We start from the raw sequence: 21,131 nt of genomic DNA, 5'->3' as shown, positions 1-21,131 counted from the left end.
AGTATTGGGTTTGGATGCCCCCTGAATCTTTCACAAAAGAAGAAAGCCCTGAAATGAATTGTGTCATCCTTGAAATCTTTGCAGTTCCTCAGAGAAAATATCAAACTAAACTTAAAAACAAAACTAAGAATCTGCAGTTTAACGCATGCAATGCTGAATAAAGTGGATTATCTCTGTTGCATGTGTGGTGTACTGTTTGCATAGCTTCAATTTACAAAAACTAAAAATAGAAATAGATCTACCAAACACGGCGCGTAGCACATTAACAGTATTGTCTTTATTGGCATGGTTCAAACATAGAGACAAAATAAAGGACACAGCCCCCCAAACATGTGATCTGAATGGCGTAACCTTCCTCTGACCCTCTTGTGTTGAGGAGAAGGCCGTTTCGTCATTATGCGAGTAACGGAATGGAATGAGTATTCGATAAGGCAAAGATCCGGATGGATTGAGTGTGTATGTCTGCAACACCTTTTCAGGTACAGTGAGGAAAAAGCTAAAACTTGGTGACGACCCTGCGGTGAGATGTCTGAACTAAATCTGAATGAGTCAATCCCACAGCAACGATACACTGTGTGTTTACAGGTGACAGTCTGTGTCTGCTGAAACGGACTTCTCAAAAACACAAGATCCATACGTTTGGTTTATCCAATCAACCGTTTCGTACCACCGGACCGCACCGACTTTAAGGGCTTCGCAACATAAGTCCAGGTTTCAACTTCGTAAATAAAAAAAGGGTCAGACCACGCCCACTTCACTGTAAGTCTGACAAACACGTGAGGGCCTGTTGACGGGTAGCCGATGTGTCGTCTTCACAGGCCGATGGTGTAGGAACGGCCTGCCGGGTTGTGGATGGCGGAGCAGGAGGGCTCGGTCACGGCCCATTCATACCAAACCTTCTTGCCGTTGTTGCAGCGCCAGAATCGCACCGTGACATCGTCATCTCGGGATATGGAGATGGGTTGCTGAGGAGAGGAAGGAATATGATTATGAATGATTTTGAAACTTTGACTTCAGCTTTTTGCTGGTACTTTTGGAAGAACTTTACTTGAGCTAAGTTAGGTTGTAATATGGTGCTACATAAACAACATTGAATGAACAGTGTAACTTACTTTGAGGGGGAAAAGGATGGGGAACCAGGAGAACATCCCAGGTGAATGTGTATCTGGCTTTATACCTGCCACAAACAAACAGAGCATTTAAACAGGAACATTTGGAGCTTAATCGAAACATGACTTCCTCTTCTATCCATCCGACTTACTGAGCATGACATCTTTGTACAGTGTGGTCTCAAAGTAGCCAGCAAAGCCGTGAAGCACCGAGTTACAATCCACTGAGAATCTGAGGCACTGATACCGGTTATTGTTCATGTCTGAAAAGAGGAGGGGGAGGTGGTTAACACATTCAAAATGCAGCGTGTTCAAGTGTACAGTGGGCGTGTTTCTGTCTACCTGTTGTGGGGTGTGTGAAGGTGAAGCACGGTTTGGGGGGAGCCAGCTGGTGGAAGTTGTGGAGGCGCACCACGTAGGGCGTCTCGAAGTGGCACTCGGGGTCCTTGTCACGTTCCCGGCAGCCTCGGACTTCGTTGTAGAGCTTGGAGGAGGACAGAGGAGCCAGGAAGGACGTGTAGGAACAGGGGATGCTCACTCCATCATCTGAAGGTGACACGAGACGAAGAAAAGAGGACGTTATTTGAGATGCAAGGAAGCGTGGAAGGTAATGGAGGATGACAAACGCTTGGTGTGGCTAATAACATGTAAAACTGGAGCTTTTGACTTCAGTGAATCTGCAGCTAAAGTGTCTACAAGTGTAATTAATGCTACAGAATTCAAACGTACCTTTGAGAAAGTGCTGTGCTCCGTCTAAGCACTCCGGGGACAGTTCGTTGTCGCCGAACGAGCCGAGCAGCTCGCTGACGATGATGTCAGCTTTCTCTGGTGCTGTCCACTCACGCATGTCACATGACACCACTGTGACCTGATCGCCCCACTCCTCGAAGCGCCAGTTCTCTAGTCTGAACAACACGCAACGATAACGTAAGCGTTCAAAGTTTCAGGCTTCGCTCAATCCCACTCTGCAACGTGGTGTCAAATTAAATGTAACGTATCCGTAATCAAAACGGATTACAGCAGTGCAACTTTGAGAAGGATCAGCAGTGAAATGCAAATCTGAACCGCAGACAAACATCTCTTTGAAATGCTTTTTTAAAGCACGTACAATAAACCGGTAAAATGAAATTGCCGTTAACTTCTTCGTCTGATCACATCGAAGGCACATTTAGTAAACAAACTTCCCAAATTCACGTCAGCTTGTATTAAAATTCACAGCGACATGACTCATCCAGTCACATTCACGTGATTGAACTGGTAACAGCAGGTGTTTATACCTTCATGTGTGCACGTACTGAAATTAAAGCTCAGTATTTTACTCACGTGATTACAGCATTGGGATTTTTCTCCACAGCGTACACCCTGAGCTTCCTGTCAGCCTGTCGGGCAGCGCGCAGGGACGCATTGACCAGAGGACCCCGACCTGCTCCCAACACCATCAACACCCTGAGGCAAAGAGAGACGCCATCATTGTAGTCAACGCTGCTCCTTCAGGATTTATCTCGGCACTAAAGAAGTTGCAACAGTGACACCATGTTTTGATACTTGGAGGGAATAACCAAGAGAACAAAGTGCTGGTTGTTATCTTAAAGTAGAGATCAATATGAAGGTTCAATTTGAACTCTTATTTAGGATTGTCTACATCTAGATTTGGGTCGGGATACTCACTGAACGTTAGTGTCTTTCTGCTCCTCTGGAACTCTGTCCAGTAGACATTTATATACAGCCTGAAAATACAAACACAAAGCAGGCCTGTCAATATATTTTGCATCAAACTCTTACAGAGAATTTACAACCTGGCTCGAACCCTAAAGTCACACCAAAAGGGAATTTTTACATTACATTTCATTTAGCTGACGCTTTTATCCAAAGCGACTTACAGCACACTGATGGGACACCATCGAGAGCAACTTAGGGTTCAGTGTCTTGCTCAGGGACGCTTGGGCATGTGGACAGGAGGAGCTGGGGATTGAACCACCAACCTTCCAATTAGTGTGCAACCCACTCTACCGACTGAGCTACAGCCTCCTCCAGGAATATGGGAGTTTTGCGCAAGCGCTACACGAATGACAATCTGATCTGTTCATACAAGCCTTCCTGCAGCTAGAAACACTGACTGGACAGAAAATAAAGGATTTTAAGCTCATTGTAAGTATCGGTAAGAGAACTAAACATCTACACTACCATTTCTATACTTTGTTGTAGTCAAGTACTACATTCAGTTTACCCTGCAACTTGAACATTTACAAAGACATAATGTGATCTTCAGTCTTCAACAATTTGTATAGAGATTGTAGATTTCCAGATTTACACAATGTCCCTTCAGGGGGAATTTTAGATTTTGGGTATAAACTAGTGATGGGCCATACTTTTAAAAAGTCATCATTGATAAGAATCAATATAGTAAAATAGTTTGTGGGACTATTGCCTTGAAAAAAAAATTTTTTTTTTTTTAAATCCCTTGTTGAACATGAGAAGGTGGCGGTAATGGACCAAAAAACTGTTTACCAACAAGCATTAAGAAAAAAAAAAGGGGGGGGGGAAACCAAGTTTCTCCAAGGGATCGATAAAATGTGTGTGGTGCTCTGAGATGAGATGTTACAGTACAAACAGGAGAAATATGCAAAGACAACTTTAACCCTCAAAAAGTTTGATGTGGAACTACTTAAAAAAAAGAAAGAAAGATGAAGTGCAGTGCAAACTCTGCAAGGTTAAGTCAGCATATCCTGAGTCTACCACAGCTTCACAGTCATTTAAGAGCGAAGCAACGAGCACAGATCAACAACCAATAGCTGACTTTGTCACCAGGCGAAGTAAGTTTTATGTTGAATGGACAAAGCAAACACTGGTCCCGCATATTAAAGTTGAAGCTAAAGACATGCTTCCCTTCTGCTTTGTCGAAGTCGAGGATTTTCCCACTTGGATGGTATTTGTAGAGGCTGAGTTTACGGTGTCAGTGGCTCGCTCTCTTCATCAAAGAGTTGCCAGTGAATATCAAATAGTATTTTTTCCTTGAAACACCGGTCTCTAGTAAAAACTAGGACAATGTAAAAACTGTGTTTACATGACTACTGGACGAGCGAAGTCCTCTCTATAACTGGTCAACTTATGCTCCATGGTTTTCCAATACTTAATCAGATGTTTGAAAGGGTTCAGTCCTGGATGTGTCTGACGGTCTTACCTGTTGGTACTGTGAATATTTAATCGGATCCTTCTCGAAAACTTCATATGTCTGAGACTCCAGGTTGTCCATGAGCGGCTTAATGAAGGAAGAAAAGAAACCTCATCAGTATTCATCATGAGAAGTTGCATACAAATGGGAGCACAAGCAAACATTTGCTCACCTGCAGAGGAGACTGCAGGTAGTCTTCGTAGCCCTTGGCGAAGAGCTCGTAGGCGTTGGGCGCGGGCCGGTTCTGGTTGAGGTATTCCAGGTACTGCAGGTAGGACCGGAAGTCCTTCTCAGTGTGTCGACTGGCACCCATGAAGATGAACTGGGCCTCCAGCTGAGAGTAGAGATGGTTTTAATTTAAACATTTGGCTGGTGATTAGTATCTGCTGAACCAAACAGCTTGTAGTTATTATTCGATACCTTGAAAAGACGGAAGATTATTCTCTGATGGGCTTTGGACAAAACCGGGAAGCCCTTCTTATTAGTTAGGAAGAGACTGGTGGGAAGTATGGCTGCTTTTATAGGTTCCCCGAGCCATTTATCTATCACAGCGTCCGACGGCATGTCTGCTCCGACTTCAATAGCTTCGGGAATACACAAAGCACATTCATCAGTAGCAGACAGGCCCATATTTATTTCTTAATGCAGTGCGTTTTGCCCCGGGTTGTTGCTTCAGAGTACTCGCTCACCGAGACAGATCCTCTTGTTGTAATCACAAAGGGTTCTGAACGAGTGCCACCTGAAAAAAAAGAAGAGCGGAGTAAACAGAAGGAGCCACGATTTTAAAGGAAATCAATGACAACTGTTTCAGCATGCAGACGGCACTCGGCTGCTCTTGAAGTGGGCCGGCATGAAACTAACCAGCTCCAGGTCTTCTCATCGACACTTGTGTCGTCAATGCAGGTGGACGGTTCATCCTCGATCAGGTCTTCCCGCACGTCCTCCGACGCCATCAGTGGGACACGGATCCAGAACTAATCAACACAGAGGATGGCAGCGGTCAAGTGACAACTTCAGCTCTCTGTCTGACTGCTCTGTTCTCTACAGGCAGTTTTCATGCGAGTGTTGAGCTTCCTCGAAGCTGTGCGTCTTACATTTGAGGTGTGGTGTCCAGTGTGGATGTGGTTTAGCAGCAGCCGTGCTAGATTGGCATTATGGGGGCCCTTCAGAGGGATCATGAGGACAGGCAGACCCAGGTAGGCGGAAAAGTTTAGCTCCTGTGCGAGAGCCTGGAGACAAAACGGGAACAAGAGCAAAAAGAGGATGACACAAAGACACAGGGTAGGAGACATCGGGAGACGAGAGACCAGACAAGTGCCAAGAGATCAAAGAACCTTCGACAGCAGCCTCAAAGAAACTACGTCATAGAAATGGTCCAAAAGTAAAGAACTTACAGCCTCTGAGTTTTTGCGTTCCGTCTCGATTTCTGAATCTGCCTCGATCCAAGGAGAGAGCTTCCCCACAACCAGAGTATTCCAATCTGGATGAAGCAGAGCAAACAGTCACGAAAAAACATTCATCAATATATTCACATTTCTTGTCAATCCCTTGGATCACTACGGAACTTGGTAACATCATTGAGGTAGACTGGTATAATGGTGTAACGGTAGACTGGTATAATGGTATAACGGTAGACTGGTGGACTGATAGACTGGTAGACTGGTATAATGGTATAACGGTAGACTGGTATACTGGTAGACTGGTATAATGGTATAACGGTAGACTGGTGGACTGATAGACTGGTGGACTGGTATACTGGTAGACTGATAGACTGGTAGACTGGTATACTGTTAGACTGGTATACTAGTAGACTGGTGGACTGATAGACTGGTATACTAGTAGACTGGTAGACTGATAGACTGGTAGACTGGTATACTGTTAGACTGGTATACTAGTAGACTGGTGGACTGATAGACTGGTGGACTGGTATACTGTTAGACTGGTATACTAGTAGACTGGTAGACTGGTATACTAGTAGACTGGTAGACTGATAGACTGGTATACTGGTAGACTGGTATACTAGTAGACTGGTATACTGGTATAACGGTAGACTGGTATAATGGTATACTGGTAGGCTGGTATACTGGTAGACTGGTATACTAGTATACTGGTATAATGGTATAACGGTAGACTGGTATAATGGTATACTGGTATACTGGTAGACTAGTAGGCTGGTATACTAGTATATTGGTATACTGGTAGACTGGTATACTGGTAGACTGGTATACTGGTATAATGGTATACTGGTATACTAGTAGACTGGTAGACTGGTATACTAGTATACTGGTATATTGATATACTGGGGAAAACAACATCCAGAAAAGTACCTCGTACCAAAAGCAATTTGAGTCGACAGATTAGAGCCGGTAGCGGAAGACAGAAACACTGACCTCTTCCACACAGCAGCAGGTCTGAGCGGGTCTGGGCACCGGCTCTGGATTTAGCGGGCTCCAACTCAAACTCCCTCCGGAACCTCGGGTGGAACAAGGGCATGCACAGGAAGTCGAACCTGCACACCGCGGGGGGGGGAAAGGCACTTTAACCAACACTCACGACCTGCCCTGGACATCCAGAGGCGAAACACAAACTAAACTATCCTCCACGTGTCTCACAAAACATGCCACAGATCAGCTCGTGCGAGTTAAATGAAGACTTTACACCGGAGTCCGTCTCCGTGGTTGCGCACGTGCTGGTAATTCGCCGGCTAGCTAGCGAGCGTCACGCGCTGGCACGATGCAGGCAAACCAGCGCGCGACGCTCGGAGGCTCGTTTCAACTCATAAAGACCGTGAACAGTCAAACACCGGCCCTACCCCAGTTTGGCGACCGCAGCTAACGTGTCGGCTATCTCCGGCACGCAATTCAAATCTCTCCCGCAGGACACCCTGCTCCCCGTACTGGCCGACGCCATGATTCTAGCCGACTGAATGGACTGACTGACTGTGACCGCGTCGTTGCTCTGGTCTTCGAGGAAACTGACAACCATCTTGGATCTGAAAGGACGCGCGTGCCGACTGAGTAGTGAGCTGACGTAGAGCCGAAATGGTTGGAGCAGGTTGTCGGTTGCATATCTCGTAGATTATCGCGACATTTGTACATAACGGGTCTTCGTTTGAGTGTTTACAGTAGATGTTTTCAGGACAAAGGCTTTTTTTTGTTTTTGTCTTTCAACAAACTGATGTTTTTACTTCAAAATGATCATTTAGTCGTTTTAGTTTCATCATTTAGTTGTTCATTGTTAGTTCCAAACATTATAGCCTACCTACTGTAGCTGTAATTGCAAAAATCCCTATTACAAGAATTATAAGTTTTTAAAAGGTCTATTGCGTGACTTCCTCCATTCTTCATTTTGTTGTTGTTGTTTGGTCTGTGTTATTTTTAATCTAACATATGTTAGACCCTGTTCCAGTGTTGGTGCTTCAATCCTTTACCAATAAACTGAAAATGATGAGAAAGGTGTCACAACTAGTAAGATGACTCTGTGACTCGGACCATTTGAGGCTTGTTAAGAGTGGCTTCTCTGGATATCAAGTTCACAGCATGCAGGGGGAAAAAAACTATATCACTTATGTAAACTCTCATGCTTTTTGACGTTGGCCCGTGCGTGCATATGCGTATTTGTGCAAGCTGTCATATCTGCAAGAGCTATAAAAGGGTAAAAAGTCTGAGTACAAGGCAGATGAGAGACGACACATTTGTGGCAGCGTTCACGAGGCTTGGATTTAAGAGAAAATGACTTTGTTTGATCAGCTTTCCACTGGATGGACCCTGATTTAATCTGTGTTTGAGGAGTACGTTTTACTTGTCTGTTAACAGAAAAGATATTTGGATTTTGTGATCAAGGAATCTATCTTTAACTGCATCTACATGATCATGGCTCTGGAAGAAATTTGTAGCTTCAAGGAAAGACATGCGCATCACAAGTGGTTTTCACCTTTAGAAGATACAGAAACTTCTGTCCATATGACTGAATATTACAAGCATAGATGGAGAGGATTGCAGGCGTCTGACAAAAATGGTGAGATTCCGCTGCACTTTTTCATACCACCGTCGCCACACTCTACCCCTTTCACCAACAGACCCCCATCTTCTTTCAGCCCACGCAACCTTTCGGTGACAGTCCGCCGGCCTTTCCCTCTGTCTCACGGAACAACAACCCTGGGCTTTATCTTCCAGGGTGGAGTAATTGCCGCTGCAGACACACGTGCCAGCGCCGGAGGGCTTGTTGCCTGTCCTGCTGTTCATAAAATTACCCCTATTCACTCCCATTTAGTGGTCACCTCCTCTGGCAGCGGCGCAGACTGCATGCTGTGGGAGCGAATTCTGATGAGAGAGATCAGACTCTACCAACTGCGGCACAAACGTCGCCTTTCAATACGTGGCACAGCCAAGCTCCTCTCGTTCATGCTGCATCCATTTAAGGGCACTGAGGTGTGTGTGGCTCTTACTCTTTGTGGCTGGGATAAGGAAGCATGTACAGAGAGTTTGGAAGACTCATCCCTTGTGACTGATGATAGTACCTCGGTTGTTGTTAGTGACCAAGCTGTTACCACAAGAATGTCTTCTAGCTGTGGCCCAAAGCTGATATATGTGTGCAGCGATGGAGCCCGACTGCAGGGAGACGTCTTCTCTGTGGGCTCAGGTTCTCCTTATGCTTACGGAATCCTGGATGGAGGGCTGAGCTGGAGCCTGAGCAAAGAAGAAGCCATCTCTTTGGCAAGAGATGCGGTGTTTCGAGCCACTCACAGGGACGCATACTCAGGAAACAACGTGGACCTGTTCCACATCACAGCCAAAGGATGGAGCCAGAGAAAGAGGGAGAACCTGAAAGAGGAATATTACAGAGACATGGAGAGGAGGGGTGAAGATAAGGGATGAAAGAAAAAGACTGAAAAAAAAAAAAATCCAATGCTGCTAAATGAAGCAAAGCATTTATGTATGGGAGGAAATGATTGGATCAATGTATAATTAAAAAGAGCGTAAAGTAACACCATCTTCAGAGTTTATTAAATTTTGTCAACCATAATAAATCTTTCATACATAATTAACTTACATAAATAGAGTAAGCTGTCTAAAATTATTATGTTGAGCTTGGCAGTCACTACTTTGTTTGGGCCGCTTATATTTCGTACCTCCACGTCGGTCCGCCACAGCCACAGGGGGCGCTGTGAGAGTTTACCTCCGTGACGCAATAACTATTTCTGCTTCCCACTTTCCCAGCGGAAGTTGCTTGCTCATCAGACACTTTTAAAGATGGCTCTCGCTAGTGTGTTGAGCAGTTATTGTGCGGATTTTTCCTTTGATAATCGTGAAAACCTCGGTTTCGGTTGCGGACCCGGACGGAGCGGTGCGGGATTCGAGGCCACGCCGGGGGACGGCCTCAACTTTTCGGTTAAAAACCCGCTGTGCGCCGGAGACGAGGACGGCGTCGAGAGGAAAATAGAGTTTCTGCACGGGACCACCACCTTAGCTTTTAAAGTGAGTTCACGAGCCGCTTATTGGAGCCAGCTGGCTTTATAAGACAGTTACGAATTGTGTACTTGCCAAAAAAAAAAAACAAATAACAAAAACAAGCGTTTGATGAACCATTAAAATGTTTTGAATGACGCTCGAGTGTTTCTAAAAACACCGAGGCGCCAACGTTAGCATGCTAGTGTGGCTACAAACCGCTTTCTCATGGCTGATGTGATCATGGACGGATGTTATGATTTGTCATTTGTGGCCTCTCCAACGTCACCAGGGAGTCTCTGTCGGTGGTTTTCATCGTAAGTGCAGTTTGTATTTCGTCTTATGGGTTTAGGCTGAAGATTCACACACACGTGGAGACGTCTGTCTGATTTAACAGGAGTTCAGAGACTTGGTTCATTAAAGTAATGTCATTTATTCCATTCAGTTGTTTTGTTTTTTTAACAAATGGTTTAAACTGGGTAAGTTGGTGTAAAGTAGTTGGTGTAAAGTAGTTGGTGTAAACCTGACAGCAGTACTCGACACAGACTACTGTCAAACTGTTTTTGAAAGTTTTTTCAGTATGACCTGAATTAAGATAGGGAAGTTTTAATTTTAAAGCACAACCCTGTAGTATGGAGATCACAACTGACTGCCAGAAAGGAAAACAAATCACCGTAACCTCAAACCAAGTCGACATTCAGGCCAAGTCCATGTTGAAGGATGACAAATCTTATCACCAGAGCTGGGTCCTGTTCAGTTATATGGTGCTAGTTCCTGAATTAGTCCTTTTAAATGTCTCTTAGTCTCATCCAAAGACATGGCCAAACGTCGTTGCTTAGGGGAATACATATTGATCTGATTGGCAGACCAGAGGTGGTGCGAATTCAAAACAAGGCTCAAAGTTTCAGTGCATGTTACTGAATGAATGGAGCCCGTCTAGACGGAGAGTGAAGTCATTCCTGTGCAGCCTGAAGATGCAAAGCAACAGAAATCATTTGTTTCAGTAACTTAACTGATTATAATTAAATTTATTCTATAATTTAATTACATGGAACTAGTTACTTGACGACACTGTTCAGCATATGTTCTTCTACAATACAAGTGCAGCAGGTGCTTTCTCTGTGTTGTTGCTGTTAAAATCTAAATGTCTGTTACCTCCAAAGTGTCATGTATTGTGTGACTGAATGTATTGGCTCCAAAGGAATGGGCATCAAATGACAGCTGCGTCATTGTTTGTTTTGGAGTTTGGAAGGAATTTCTCTCGGTCCTAATAATAAAATATTGATGTATATTGAAGACAATATAATTGTGCCACAAATTATGTAACGTGTAAATGTGATGATCAATACAGATGTCAACTGTGAGTTTCCATTCCTGACTCTCTAAAATATTATTGCCAAATCAGGGAGGGAATTTTTGTTGGGAGATACCAAGTAAAAAATATTGCTATCACCCTTCAAAAATTGACGAGTCATGAATGTAAAAACAAAACGCAAACTAAAAAGAACAGCAGCTTTTAACCAATCAGCATTGATCACCGAAACTACTACCAGCTGCAACTACATTTAGAAAAAAAAGGGTTGACTTCAAAGTGGTCTCATTCAACCAGATCACTGGTCACTGATTGGTCGTTTCTTCAGAGTGGCTGAGTGAGCCTTAATAAGAACAGACTCTAATCCCAGCAAAGAAAACAAGCTGTGAGCAATAGTCTTAAGTTTATGTTCCCCTGAGGATGTTTCTGTAATTATCATTAATTCCCCAATAAAAAACAAATCAGTAATGAACTGATGCTGCTCATAAGATCCTGATAGAGACTGATGTCGATTCCGCCTCTTTTTAATTGAAAACAATTAGAAACACGAGAAAGAGCCATGCTGTTGCGTTTGGATGACATATCTAATCATTACAATGAAAACGGCTATTGTAGCATTTTCCTGTCTGTTTGTCAAAAGCAGCGAAGTACTTCACCGTGTCTGTGCGGTTTGGAGTCTTTGGGGGATTTGTTGATAAAATGAAAAGATAAAAATAACCCCATCTGTATCCCTTAAGCCCATAATGAAAACCTCCCCAGCAGACATCTTTCTCTGACTGTCCAAATCAGTTGTCTTCCCCATAGAGCTACTGGATACCTCTTTTTGTGAGTGACAGTTCACTGAGAGAGGGTTTTGGAGGGAAGAGCAAAAGTCTTTCCTTTTATCCAGCAGCTTTGTGTGGGATCTGAACCACAAATCACATCGCCATGACAGTTGTAGTCAAGCATCACATTTTCAGACTGAACAGCTATAAGAGATAGCTCATAGATAAGTAAGCTGTATATATTTACGTATATAAACTAGTGACACTATTCTGTGATAGTAAAATAAGAGCTTGCGTTGTGAGCTGGTCATTTGTGTCCCTAGTTTATGGGACCATATGTGCCTCCTCTAATTCACAGTACATACAGGTATTATAAATTCCACACAGGATTGCGATGTAATAAAACTGCCTCTCTCAGTTCCAGCATGGAGTTATTGTTGCTGTGGACTCCCGGGCCACGGCGGGCTCCTATATCGCCTCCCAGACGGTGAAGAAGGTGATTGAGATCAACCCCTACCTGCTGGGCACCATGGCCGGAGGCGCCGCAGACTGCAGCTTCTGGGAGCGCCTGCTGGCCCGCCAGTGCCGCATCTACGAGCTGCGCAACAAGGAGCGTATCTCGGTGGCAGCGGCCTCCAAGCTGCTCGCTAACATGGTGTACCAGTACAAAGGCATGGGGCTCAGCATGGGAACCATGGTGTGTGGCTGGGACAAGAGAGGCCCAGGTAAATACTGCAGCTTTGACATGACGGTGTTTATACTATGTATTTATATACTGATCCAACTTAAAGGGTCTACAACTAAAATCAGTTGTGTACAGAAGCCGTCTCAAGACTTTAGAGCAGAACAATGAATCTGTTGATCACTTATTTAATCACAATTTAGGAAATTGCGAACTACATTCATGAGTCAATAATATTTCAAGTAAAAAAAGAATTTAGCCTTTTTTTTTTTTAAACTCAATGTCTTTAGGTTTTTGACTGCTGGTCAGAAAAAACAAGAAATATGGTGACATGAACGAATCATGTTGAGGTTAACTCAAACATTGCTGAACATCCATGTGATTCCGTTCATGTTCAAACATTCTTACATCTAGACAGGCGCCAACGTTTTTTTTTTCTTGATTTCTTAGTTGGAAATAAATCAGTTAACCAATAGAAGCTGGATCTTAATCAATAATGAAAGGAGTTATTTGCAGCCTTATATTGATCAGACTTTAGAGGAGCCAAGAAAATCATTTAGCCTTCCTTGGATGTTTGCAGTAGAGTAAAAGCACGCAGCCGGGCAGAAATCAACACGAGGCCTCAGCTGCTCGGGGCTATTTTCACTTAATCTAATATTCTGAATGAACTGCAATACGTTTATTTAGCTTCCTCTTGTTTTACTGGGTAGAAATTGATCGCGGCCGAACCCATTTTTTCAGTAGTCAGAAATGAAGCAGAGTCTCAATTCACTTTAGAGGTACAAAGAATACTTTAGACCACAGCGTAAGACAAGAAAATACAATGATATAAGTTAAAGTAAAACGTCCATATTAGAACATCAATGTTAAAGAAATGTAAAAATGGCACGCAATGTGGCATATAAATGGATGGAGAACATAAGAGAGAGTTGAGGCAAGGTGCGCAGTGCATTATGGGAGGTCCGCCAGCAACTCGGGGTCACCTGGGCCTGCTGTAACTGTAAGTTTTAATTCTAAAAGTAGAAAGAGTACTTGCCCCTGAACTCAACCTGGGAGCTGGATGAACCGAGGAGGGCCCTGATGGTTAAAGCCTCTGCCTCACCTTCTACTTTTGATTAACTGTCCAGCATCAGTTTAGCATCTTTTCGGATATTACCTGCTCACCAGATGTGTTATTAACCAAGCAGGTTAACTCAAACTAAACATCCATGTGATTCCGGTTTTGTGTGTGAAGTGTCATTTTGGCAGGTTATCACGCATGAGTCTTTTTTAAGAAGAACTTTATTCATTTTCCCAGCTGAGGCACTGCTGTTAAACCTTAAACTGAAATGAAGCTCCATTGTTGTGATGTAGCGTGTTAGCAGTCGGTCCTGAAACTATCGACTATCAATATTTATAAAAACATTTATAGAATTTCCCCACTTTTTCTGTTTCACCGTCAAAAATAATGATTATTTTTTTTCCTTCACATTGTTGCATTTATGAAAAAACCACCACCACCTTAGTAGTTCCCTAACTTCCCCACTAGATGGCAATGCCGCCTCTCTTTTTGCTCTGTCCCTGTTTGTGCTTAAAGCCGTGGCTTTTGGCCGCCACGCAGTGTGAGGCCGTACATCACAGAAGGTGTGCTTAAAGAGGCCGCCACGGTGACACAGTAATGGGAAATCGATGAAGCTGGGACTGCGGGCCAGCGAGAGCGCGGCGCCATGATGGACGTCGGGTCTCAGCCCTGGACAATTGGGTCGCATGCATAATGCTCGCGCGCCCGCTGAGATCGATGCCAGCTTTGTCCGGAAAGCAGGAGAGGTCTGTGTGAACAATGGCGGCCCGCCGGTGGTGCCAACAAATGTAAATGACACGTGTTAAATTCCAGCCAAATCAATTGGGGAAATAATGGCCGCCTCCATAAGTTCAGTAGGTGCGGGAGCTCTGCAATGGCTCCCACTATGCCAGTGATTGAATGGAGAGGTAAATGTCATGTAAATTAAATCAATCGCGATTAGGCGGGAAGCTCATTAGCCAGCTACAATCATGTCAAGAGCACTTATTCCCCTGATGAAGTGTCTTAACCTGCATGCAAAATAAATCGAATAAAAGTGATGTTGAAGAGCTTGACAAATATGGTTCTGTGTAATAACATAAAATGTTATGACACTTGTAATCAGCGTGTCGTTGCTTCTTGAAAGCTCATAGTGGCAGGAAAATACCCAGTGTGGCACCCTCTAGTGCTCCCTAAGAGACATGATGGGATATAAACTGGATTTAGCCCCTTGACAAAAAAAAAAAAGTAGTGTTTGTCAGAGAAGACCCATGTGGCAGTCTGTTTATTTTATTTTTTTTTTTTTTTTAAAGCTACTCCCAAGAGAGTGATGTAATAACCCCGTGTGCAACTGCTGCCTTTTTTACTCGGTGAATTCTAGAGGGAAGGACAGATGAGAGACATTGACCCATTTCAAACACCGCAGCGAGCTCCTCACCTAAACGCCGTCATTCCAGCCATCTGCACAGGCTGCAGCTGTTTAAATGAAAAAAAAAAAGAAGCAGCTCCTTCAGCACCTGTCAGATGATTGATGGAGTGGAAGGAGCCTCTCCTGGCCGTCACCGGCACAACGCTCCACCAACCACACAGCATGCACCTCACTTCCAGTTTACCGCGAGGCCTTGTGAATTTCCCCCCATTTCAGTTTTTGTTTTGTTTTTGTTTTCTGAGCATTCATCGCCGCCTGCATGTATTTTGTGTGTGTGTGTGTGTGTGTGTGTGTGTGTGTTAGAGGAGCGGAGACCGCTCGGTAAGATCGCATTCAGCTCCACAAAGACCCCAGGTGTGTTTGGAAAGGAATGGTTGTCGGGTGCCGAGCTGCTTCTATACTTGGACCTCCAAAAAAAAAAAAAAAAGTCCTCATCCACCTCCGTCAACTGCGCTACGCCTATACAACTCGCTCTCCCCGCCTATTATGGTTTTAACGAGTCCCTCGGTTTTCAAGAGGAACAGGCAGTTCTTGGAATGGCAAATTACCCCTGTGCATAGGCAGGCAGTGGATGATTATCATGGCAAGCTAACGACAAGCTGAGGAAGCTGCAATTTGCCAGTTGAAAGCAATGGTAAGCTCCATTTTTGTTTGTTCCAGAAAGGCAAGTGGCTCTCAGTCGCTAATAGACTGTCACTAGTTTAGCTGAGAATCTGTGCGAGCGAGGGTGTTCAATCTGGGGCATTTTGAAGTGTTTTTTAATGTGGGAGATGAGCGATCGCTGCTGTGGATATGAGGCAGCTTTATATGCGTGTGCTCCTGCGTTTCTCCGTGCGAGGATCATTTTCACAGGTTGGTCTTTGTGAGAGCGCTGTGAAAAACAAGCCTTTTCGCAGGCTGTGTTGTGGGCGAGCTCGCAGGCTGCTGCGAGTCACCCGATCCACGTCACTCTGGGATCAGGGCCGAGCGAGTGTGTCATGGCGCGGAACAAAATGTCTCTCGTGTCCACGAGGCGTGGTGTGGAGCAAACTGTCCCTCGCAGGTCCATCGGGGGCATCGTGGGTCAGCGGTGCACGATGATGACATGTTTGAAGGAAACGCGCGTGTGTGTGTGTGTGTGTGTGTGTGTGTGTGTGTGTGTGTGTGTGTGTGTGTGTGTGTGTGTGTGTGTGAGTGTGTGTGAGTGAGTGAGTGAGTGTACTTGTCTGCTGTCCACGCTGCTGTTGTTTTTTCCAACCCCTCCCCCTCCTGAGGTGTGAGATGCAGTTACCTGTGCAGCTCAGGTTGTGGGTCGATAGTTAATTTTTGGCCTGTTTGCAGGGATCAATAAGGTCCCGAGCAGGCCCCTGGGCAGACAGCGATGTGGCCCGCGCCTCGTCAGCAGGTTCTCGCGGCCGGCTTTGTTTTACTTGAAGAGGATGCAGCTGTTCATATCTGCCAGCCTTACTTCACTTGGAGAGGTTGCAGCTGTTGGTTTTGTCTCTGGAGGACACGGCACGTGTGAGTTCACAAGATGGTGTGTGTTTGTTTGTGACGGAGCAGGCGGTGTTCGATGTGCACCGTCTCGGTTTTCCCGACAAAGCCGAACACCTGAATCGGGAGAAACACAACTCCCTTTCCCCTCTCTTTTCCTTCTCACCCCGCTGACCTGCCGTTTGTCCTCCCCCCCCCCTCAGGATTGTACTACGTTGACTCGGAGGGGAACCGGGTGTGCGGAGACCTGTTCGCCGTGGGCTCAGGTTCCATGTACGCCTACGGTGTGATGGACAGCGGCCTGCGGCAAGACCTCACCGTGGAGGAGGCCTGCGAGCTCGGCCGCCGCGCCATCTACCAGGCCACGTACCGCGACGCCTACAGCGGAGGGCAGGTCAACCTGTACCACGTCCACAGCGAGGGCTGGACCAGGGTCTCGCAGGAGGACGTGCTCATGTTGCACCACCAGTACAAGGATCAGGCGTAGGTGGGAAAATCAAGAAGATGGGAAAGTGGGTGGGGTGGGAGGAGGGTGGAGGGGGGACTAAGGAGGGTTTTCTTGTAGTATCCAATGTTAAAGCTGTCAGCAGGGGGACATAAAATAAAAAGGACTCATCTGCCTATTGACTTCTACTTCTGTGATTTGTTGCTTGCTTATGGCTTTGTATTGTACATTTTCAACAACGCCTGTGAGCTCCACTCAGCCTGCACACGGTATGATTTGAGGGGCTGCAGAGGGGGACGATGACTCAAACTTGCTTTAATACAGTGTGGGAGTAGTGCGGTGCTTGCCCTACATACATTTCATTTGGACCGTACCCTGGAAATCTTCTTCCTCAATAAAAACCTGTGATGTTCTCTTTTTTTTCCCCCTCATGGGTGTTTTTTTTTTTTTTTAGTGCTGATTTCCACCTTTAGGTCACAAGATAGCAAATTGCATTTCTGAGAATTTCCTCTTTATGGAAATGCATCGTCGGCGCCTCATCTTCCGTTCGATGCAGTCGTTTGCCACCGTTTGTGTTTACATCTCAGTCGTCTGTTCCCCCAGCTGTTGCGATTCGGAGTTACACGCCAAGCATGTGTTGTTGTTTTTTGTTTTTTTCCTCCTCTATATGTTCCGTGTTTATTAGCGGGGACTAGCGCTGTCTAAATAGCACTATTTAATTGCGTAGCACCGGTCTCAGTAATTGTGCCTCCTGAGTTGTAACAGTGATTTCTCCCCATCATTGATAATGTTCCCTTCCTCCGCTCACGTTGCACAAATACGCCTTTTAATTGGAAGGGGCAAATTTATTCTTTAATTCCTCCCTGACACACTTAGCTTCTCAATGTGCACCGTTGTGTGGCTCCCCGCCATCGGTGTTTTACAACGTAACGACCCGCGCTGGCAGCGCGTGCCCCACTCGTGGCTTTTACGGTTCCGGAATAAACACTAATAAAGGAGGGATGCGGTAGACAGCCGACAGCCAGCGCACTTTGAAACCACGGTTAAAAACTAGTTTCACAGGTGACTAGTTAGCAGATGGAATAGAAATGGGATTTCGATAAATGGAAATGAGCGGGCCTCGTCTGTGATGGGAGCAGATACCGAGAGTCACTGCTCGTGGAAATGTGCTGAAAACGGAGCAGACGTATAGAAAAGCATGAAAACCGGCCTCTTAATCGGCCTCCGCGGCTCGGTTAACGAGTTAAAGGACTCGGTTTTTCACTAATGGGCTTAATATGACTTAAGTTACTTCCTCAGAATAGTGGATGAACACTAGTTTCTCCGGCACCATTAAACATCCGATGTACTGTAATGTGTGTAAGTGTAGGGTAGGAGAGCTTTCCTTGATAAAAAAAATAGCCAGCTTTTAGAGGCAGCACCTTTTGCCCATAACTACCTGATGAAATACTATTCGAGTAAAAGCATAAGCTATATATTTTGTTCCCCTCTGTACTAGATAGATCACACATGAAACGCAGGAACATCTCGACTCCACCGATCAATCACCTGAAAGTAGGAATTCACAAGACGTGTGTTTTTATGCCGTTCTCTTATCTGTTCTCTGTGATCAAAATTATATTGAACTTTTAAAATGGCTAAAACAAAGGGAGAACAATAATAAAATATCTGAAAATAAGATCTTGTCAGATTAAATGTGACAGAGTTGCTACAGTAGAGGTGAAAATAATGTTCTCGGATGGAGGTTGAAACTTGATTTAATGGTTCCTGTGGGTGCAATCAAAGAATGACAACTAAGATTACAGCGATGTGACAGAACAATAAAAAAAAAAAAAAAAAAAAATCCAAATGGAATAATTGCTCTGCCTGGATGAGAGAGTGATGTCTCTGTCTCTTTAATTGTACAAAGTCTATCAGCCGGTTGATGTTATCACCCGACATGGGCTAACTCGTATATTGGTAACGGCGTATATGTTGGTTTAGGAACTTGTACAGAGAACATAATGCAGAAAAGATGCTTTGGGTGAAATGTTCTGTTTGTGTTTTTTTTTACAGAGTTATTCATAATGCTTAAGTTCAGTGAAGTTGACCGTTTCAGTGCACTGATGTCAGATTGGACGATAAACTAGAAGATCCCGCCTCCATCGCACCTCTGTTACAAAAGTCAAAAGTGTTTGATCACCACATTTGAGGGATTGCTGCAAAAATGTGTTTATATATTACTTTAAACACAGAATATATAAAGAATATTGACCAATATATTCATATAGGAATTTTTTTTTTACTCCCTAATATTGGCTTCGGCCCTAAAACTGGCGTATCAGTCAGGCTCCAGTAAACATTTGCCTTATTTTTTTCGTTCTGGTTAAATCGCCAGGTTACTTTAAATAAAGTTTTTGTAAGTTTGTCAAACATCTTTCTGAATATGAAGATAAAGATGGACTTTTCTGATTAGCATGTCCTGCCTTCATGCTTCTATCCGCCCATGGTTAGCGGTGTGTGTCTGACGGTCTGTTCGCCACTTAGGTCTGGACTGAAATAGCATTGATGGTTCCGAGGGGACGAGTCCCACAGACTCACCTGGAGCCACAACAGGGGCACCGGTGGGTGAGTGGCATCAGTACGGATTGCTGTCAGGATGAATTGAATCACTTTGGTGATCCTTGGACTCAGACTTCCACCATCACCATGTCAAAACAAAATGAGAATAAAACCCTGTTCCTTATTGGTCACCCATCGTTTTATTGTTCCAGTTGTATTCACGAGGAAAAGTTATACTAAAGGAAATTGGAGTCTGTGTTGGCAGACTTTTGCTGGACACTAAAGAGGTGTCAGATAAGCCTTTAAATCGATCAATCATTTTGATTTAAAGTGCAAAATCACCATTTAACACGCTCCCAGTGCACTTTACAAATGACAAAGAAAAGATGGACCAGAACATACAGCAAGTGGAAAAGTTATTAACATACAGAACATACAGCGGTAGAAATAATTATGGATATTAAATAAGGCATTAAAACAATGTTAAAGAAATGTTAAAATGACATAAAATAGAGGCATAGGAGCATCATGGGAGGTCCCCCGGCAGCAAAAAACTATGGGATAGTTCAGGGTCACCTTAGCCACCATTAACAGTAGCATTTGTCAAATAGACGAGTTTAAAGCCTAATCTCAAAAGTAGAGAGGATGTGTGCCTCCTGAACCCAAACCAGGAGCTGGTTCCACAGGAGAGGAGCGAAAGCTAAATGCTCTGCTTCCTGTTCCACTTACGGAAACTCTTTTAAGATGCAAGAAATGGCGCCGGCCAAAATTCCTAACTCGAGTCTTTATAACGGTCGTTCACAAACCAACGGGTGACGTCACCGCCGGGTGCCACTCGGTATACATAATGGAGAATTAATTTATTACTCAGGCTCGACTTCCTCGTAGTAAATTCAAATGTCTCGCTGAAACCTCAAACAAAATGTTTCCAGGAATGCGGCCTCAGGCGTGCGTAGTCTCAGAGCAGCTCGGCATGTATGCGAGTCCAACATCAACTCACGACGGACTGTACAAAAGTCTGCGCTGTTTGCACCGTATTTCTGAATATTAATTCGACGATGTATTAAGAAGTCACTGCTCATGACCTGTAGTTCATTAGAAGCAGCTCTCATTTTGTCCACGTGATTTTGTTTACAGCTTTAAAACCGTAGTAGCTGCTGCGCTTGTTGCTGTCTGCCCTTTTGGCCCGTCTAGTCTTGTATAGAGGAAACACCTCTCACCCGTGGTTTTTCAAGCATGTTTGCACGAAGCCACCCTGTGTGTGTGTGTGTGTGTGTGTGTGTGTGTGTGTGTGTGTGTGTGTGTGTGTGTGTGTGTGTGTGTGTGTGTGTGTGTGTGTGTGTGACTGTGTGAGATTGTGACCTTGGCAGCGGACCAGCAGCCTGTATGCTGCGTGCGGTGCCGGCGTGGACCGTCGTCTATGTCTGGCACGGAGATTGCAGGTTGTCAACAGGTATTTTCAGTATAGCAGCTATTAGCTGGTTCCTCGCTGGTGCTCCTGTTGCAGCCTTCAGAACATTTTCACAAAGCTTTACGCTCAGGGCGAGCTGGTGACAGTCTGGGAAGGCATGACAAAATGAAGAAAATAGCTTCTTCTTTTTTTCTTCTTTTTTTTTTTTTTGCCTAAATCAGACCGATGCTATGAAAAAGACCAGCTGGCGATATTGAAAGGTGCCAGGAATACAATTTTCACACTGTTAGAAAATAACCCCTAAACC

The 21,131-nt window shown here is 44.6% G+C and overlaps 3 protein-coding genes across 3 annotated transcripts; 2 read left to right on the top strand and 1 right to left on the bottom strand.

The window, feature by feature from the left end:
* Positions 1 to 255: 255 nt before the first annotated feature.
* prmt5 (protein arginine methyltransferase 5) lies at positions 256 to 7,226 on the bottom strand. The gene is made up of 16 exons (XM_069711377.1): positions 7,094 to 7,226; positions 6,672 to 6,790; positions 5,676 to 5,761; positions 5,376 to 5,510; positions 5,143 to 5,255; positions 4,971 to 5,020; positions 4,702 to 4,865; positions 4,454 to 4,615; positions 4,291 to 4,368; positions 2,778 to 2,836; positions 2,433 to 2,555; positions 1,839 to 2,014; positions 1,452 to 1,655; positions 1,262 to 1,372; positions 1,113 to 1,177; positions 256 to 965 (listed from the first exon to the last, which is right to left on the bottom strand). The coding sequence occupies exons 1-16, from the start codon at positions 7,189 to 7,191 to the stop codon at positions 813 to 815; spliced, it is 1,896 nt and encodes a 631-aa protein (XP_069567478.1). The 5' UTR covers positions 7,192 to 7,226; the 3' UTR covers positions 256 to 812.
* A 1,017-nt stretch (positions 7,227 to 8,243) lies between these two features.
* Positions 8,244 to 9,248, top strand: psmb11a (proteasome 20S subunit beta 11a). Its single transcript, XM_069711389.1, is given in 2 exon segments — positions 8,244 to 8,747; positions 8,850 to 9,248. Coding segments are annotated over 2 exon segments (903 nt in total).
* A 262-nt stretch (positions 9,249 to 9,510) lies between these two features.
* On the top strand, positions 9,511 to 16,931 carry psmb5 (proteasome 20S subunit beta 5). Its single transcript, XM_069711339.1, has 3 exons — positions 9,511 to 9,758; positions 12,223 to 12,529; positions 16,631 to 16,931. Exons 1-3 carry the CDS (start codon positions 9,534 to 9,536, stop codon positions 16,912 to 16,914), a joined length of 816 nt encoding a protein of 271 aa, XP_069567440.1. The 5' UTR covers positions 9,511 to 9,533; the 3' UTR covers positions 16,915 to 16,931.
* Positions 16,932 to 21,131: the final 4,200 nt, after the last annotated feature.

The sequence above is a fragment of the Brachyistius frenatus genome, unplaced genomic scaffold (genome assembly GCF_029030835.1).
Source record: "Brachyistius frenatus isolate BFR_SWC_R1_liver_20210118 unplaced genomic scaffold, ASM2903083v1 Contig_99, whole genome shotgun sequence".
Taxonomy (NCBI): Eukaryota; Metazoa; Chordata; class Actinopteri; family Embiotocidae; genus Brachyistius; species Brachyistius frenatus.
This window is presented reverse-complemented; position numbering and strand designations above follow the sequence as displayed.

Bases quoted from the DNA above. Each gene is read 5' to 3' on its own strand.
- prmt5 (XM_069711377.1), bottom strand. From the start codon at position 7,191: ATGGCGTCGGCCAGTACGGGGAGCAGGGTGTCCTGCGGGAGAGATTTG. The intron at 5,256-5,375 runs GTAAGACGCACA...TGTGTTGATTAG, and splicing joins CTGGACACCACACCTCAAAT to TTCTGGATCCGTGTCCCACT. The intron at 5,021-5,142 runs GTTAGTTTCATG...CTTTTTTTTCAG, and splicing joins GATGAGAAGACCTGGAGCTG to GTGGCACTCGTTCAGAACCC.
- psmb5 (XM_069711339.1), top strand. From the start codon at position 9,534: ATGGCTCTCGCTAGTGTGTTGAGCAGTTATTGTGCGGATTTTTCCTTT. The intron at 9,759-12,222 runs GTGAGTTCACGA...TGCCTCTCTCAG, and splicing joins CCACCACCTTAGCTTTTAAA to TTCCAGCATGGAGTTATTGT. The intron at 12,530-16,630 runs GTAAATACTGCA...CCCCCCCCTCAG, and splicing joins CTGGGACAAGAGAGGCCCAG to GATTGTACTACGTTGACTCG.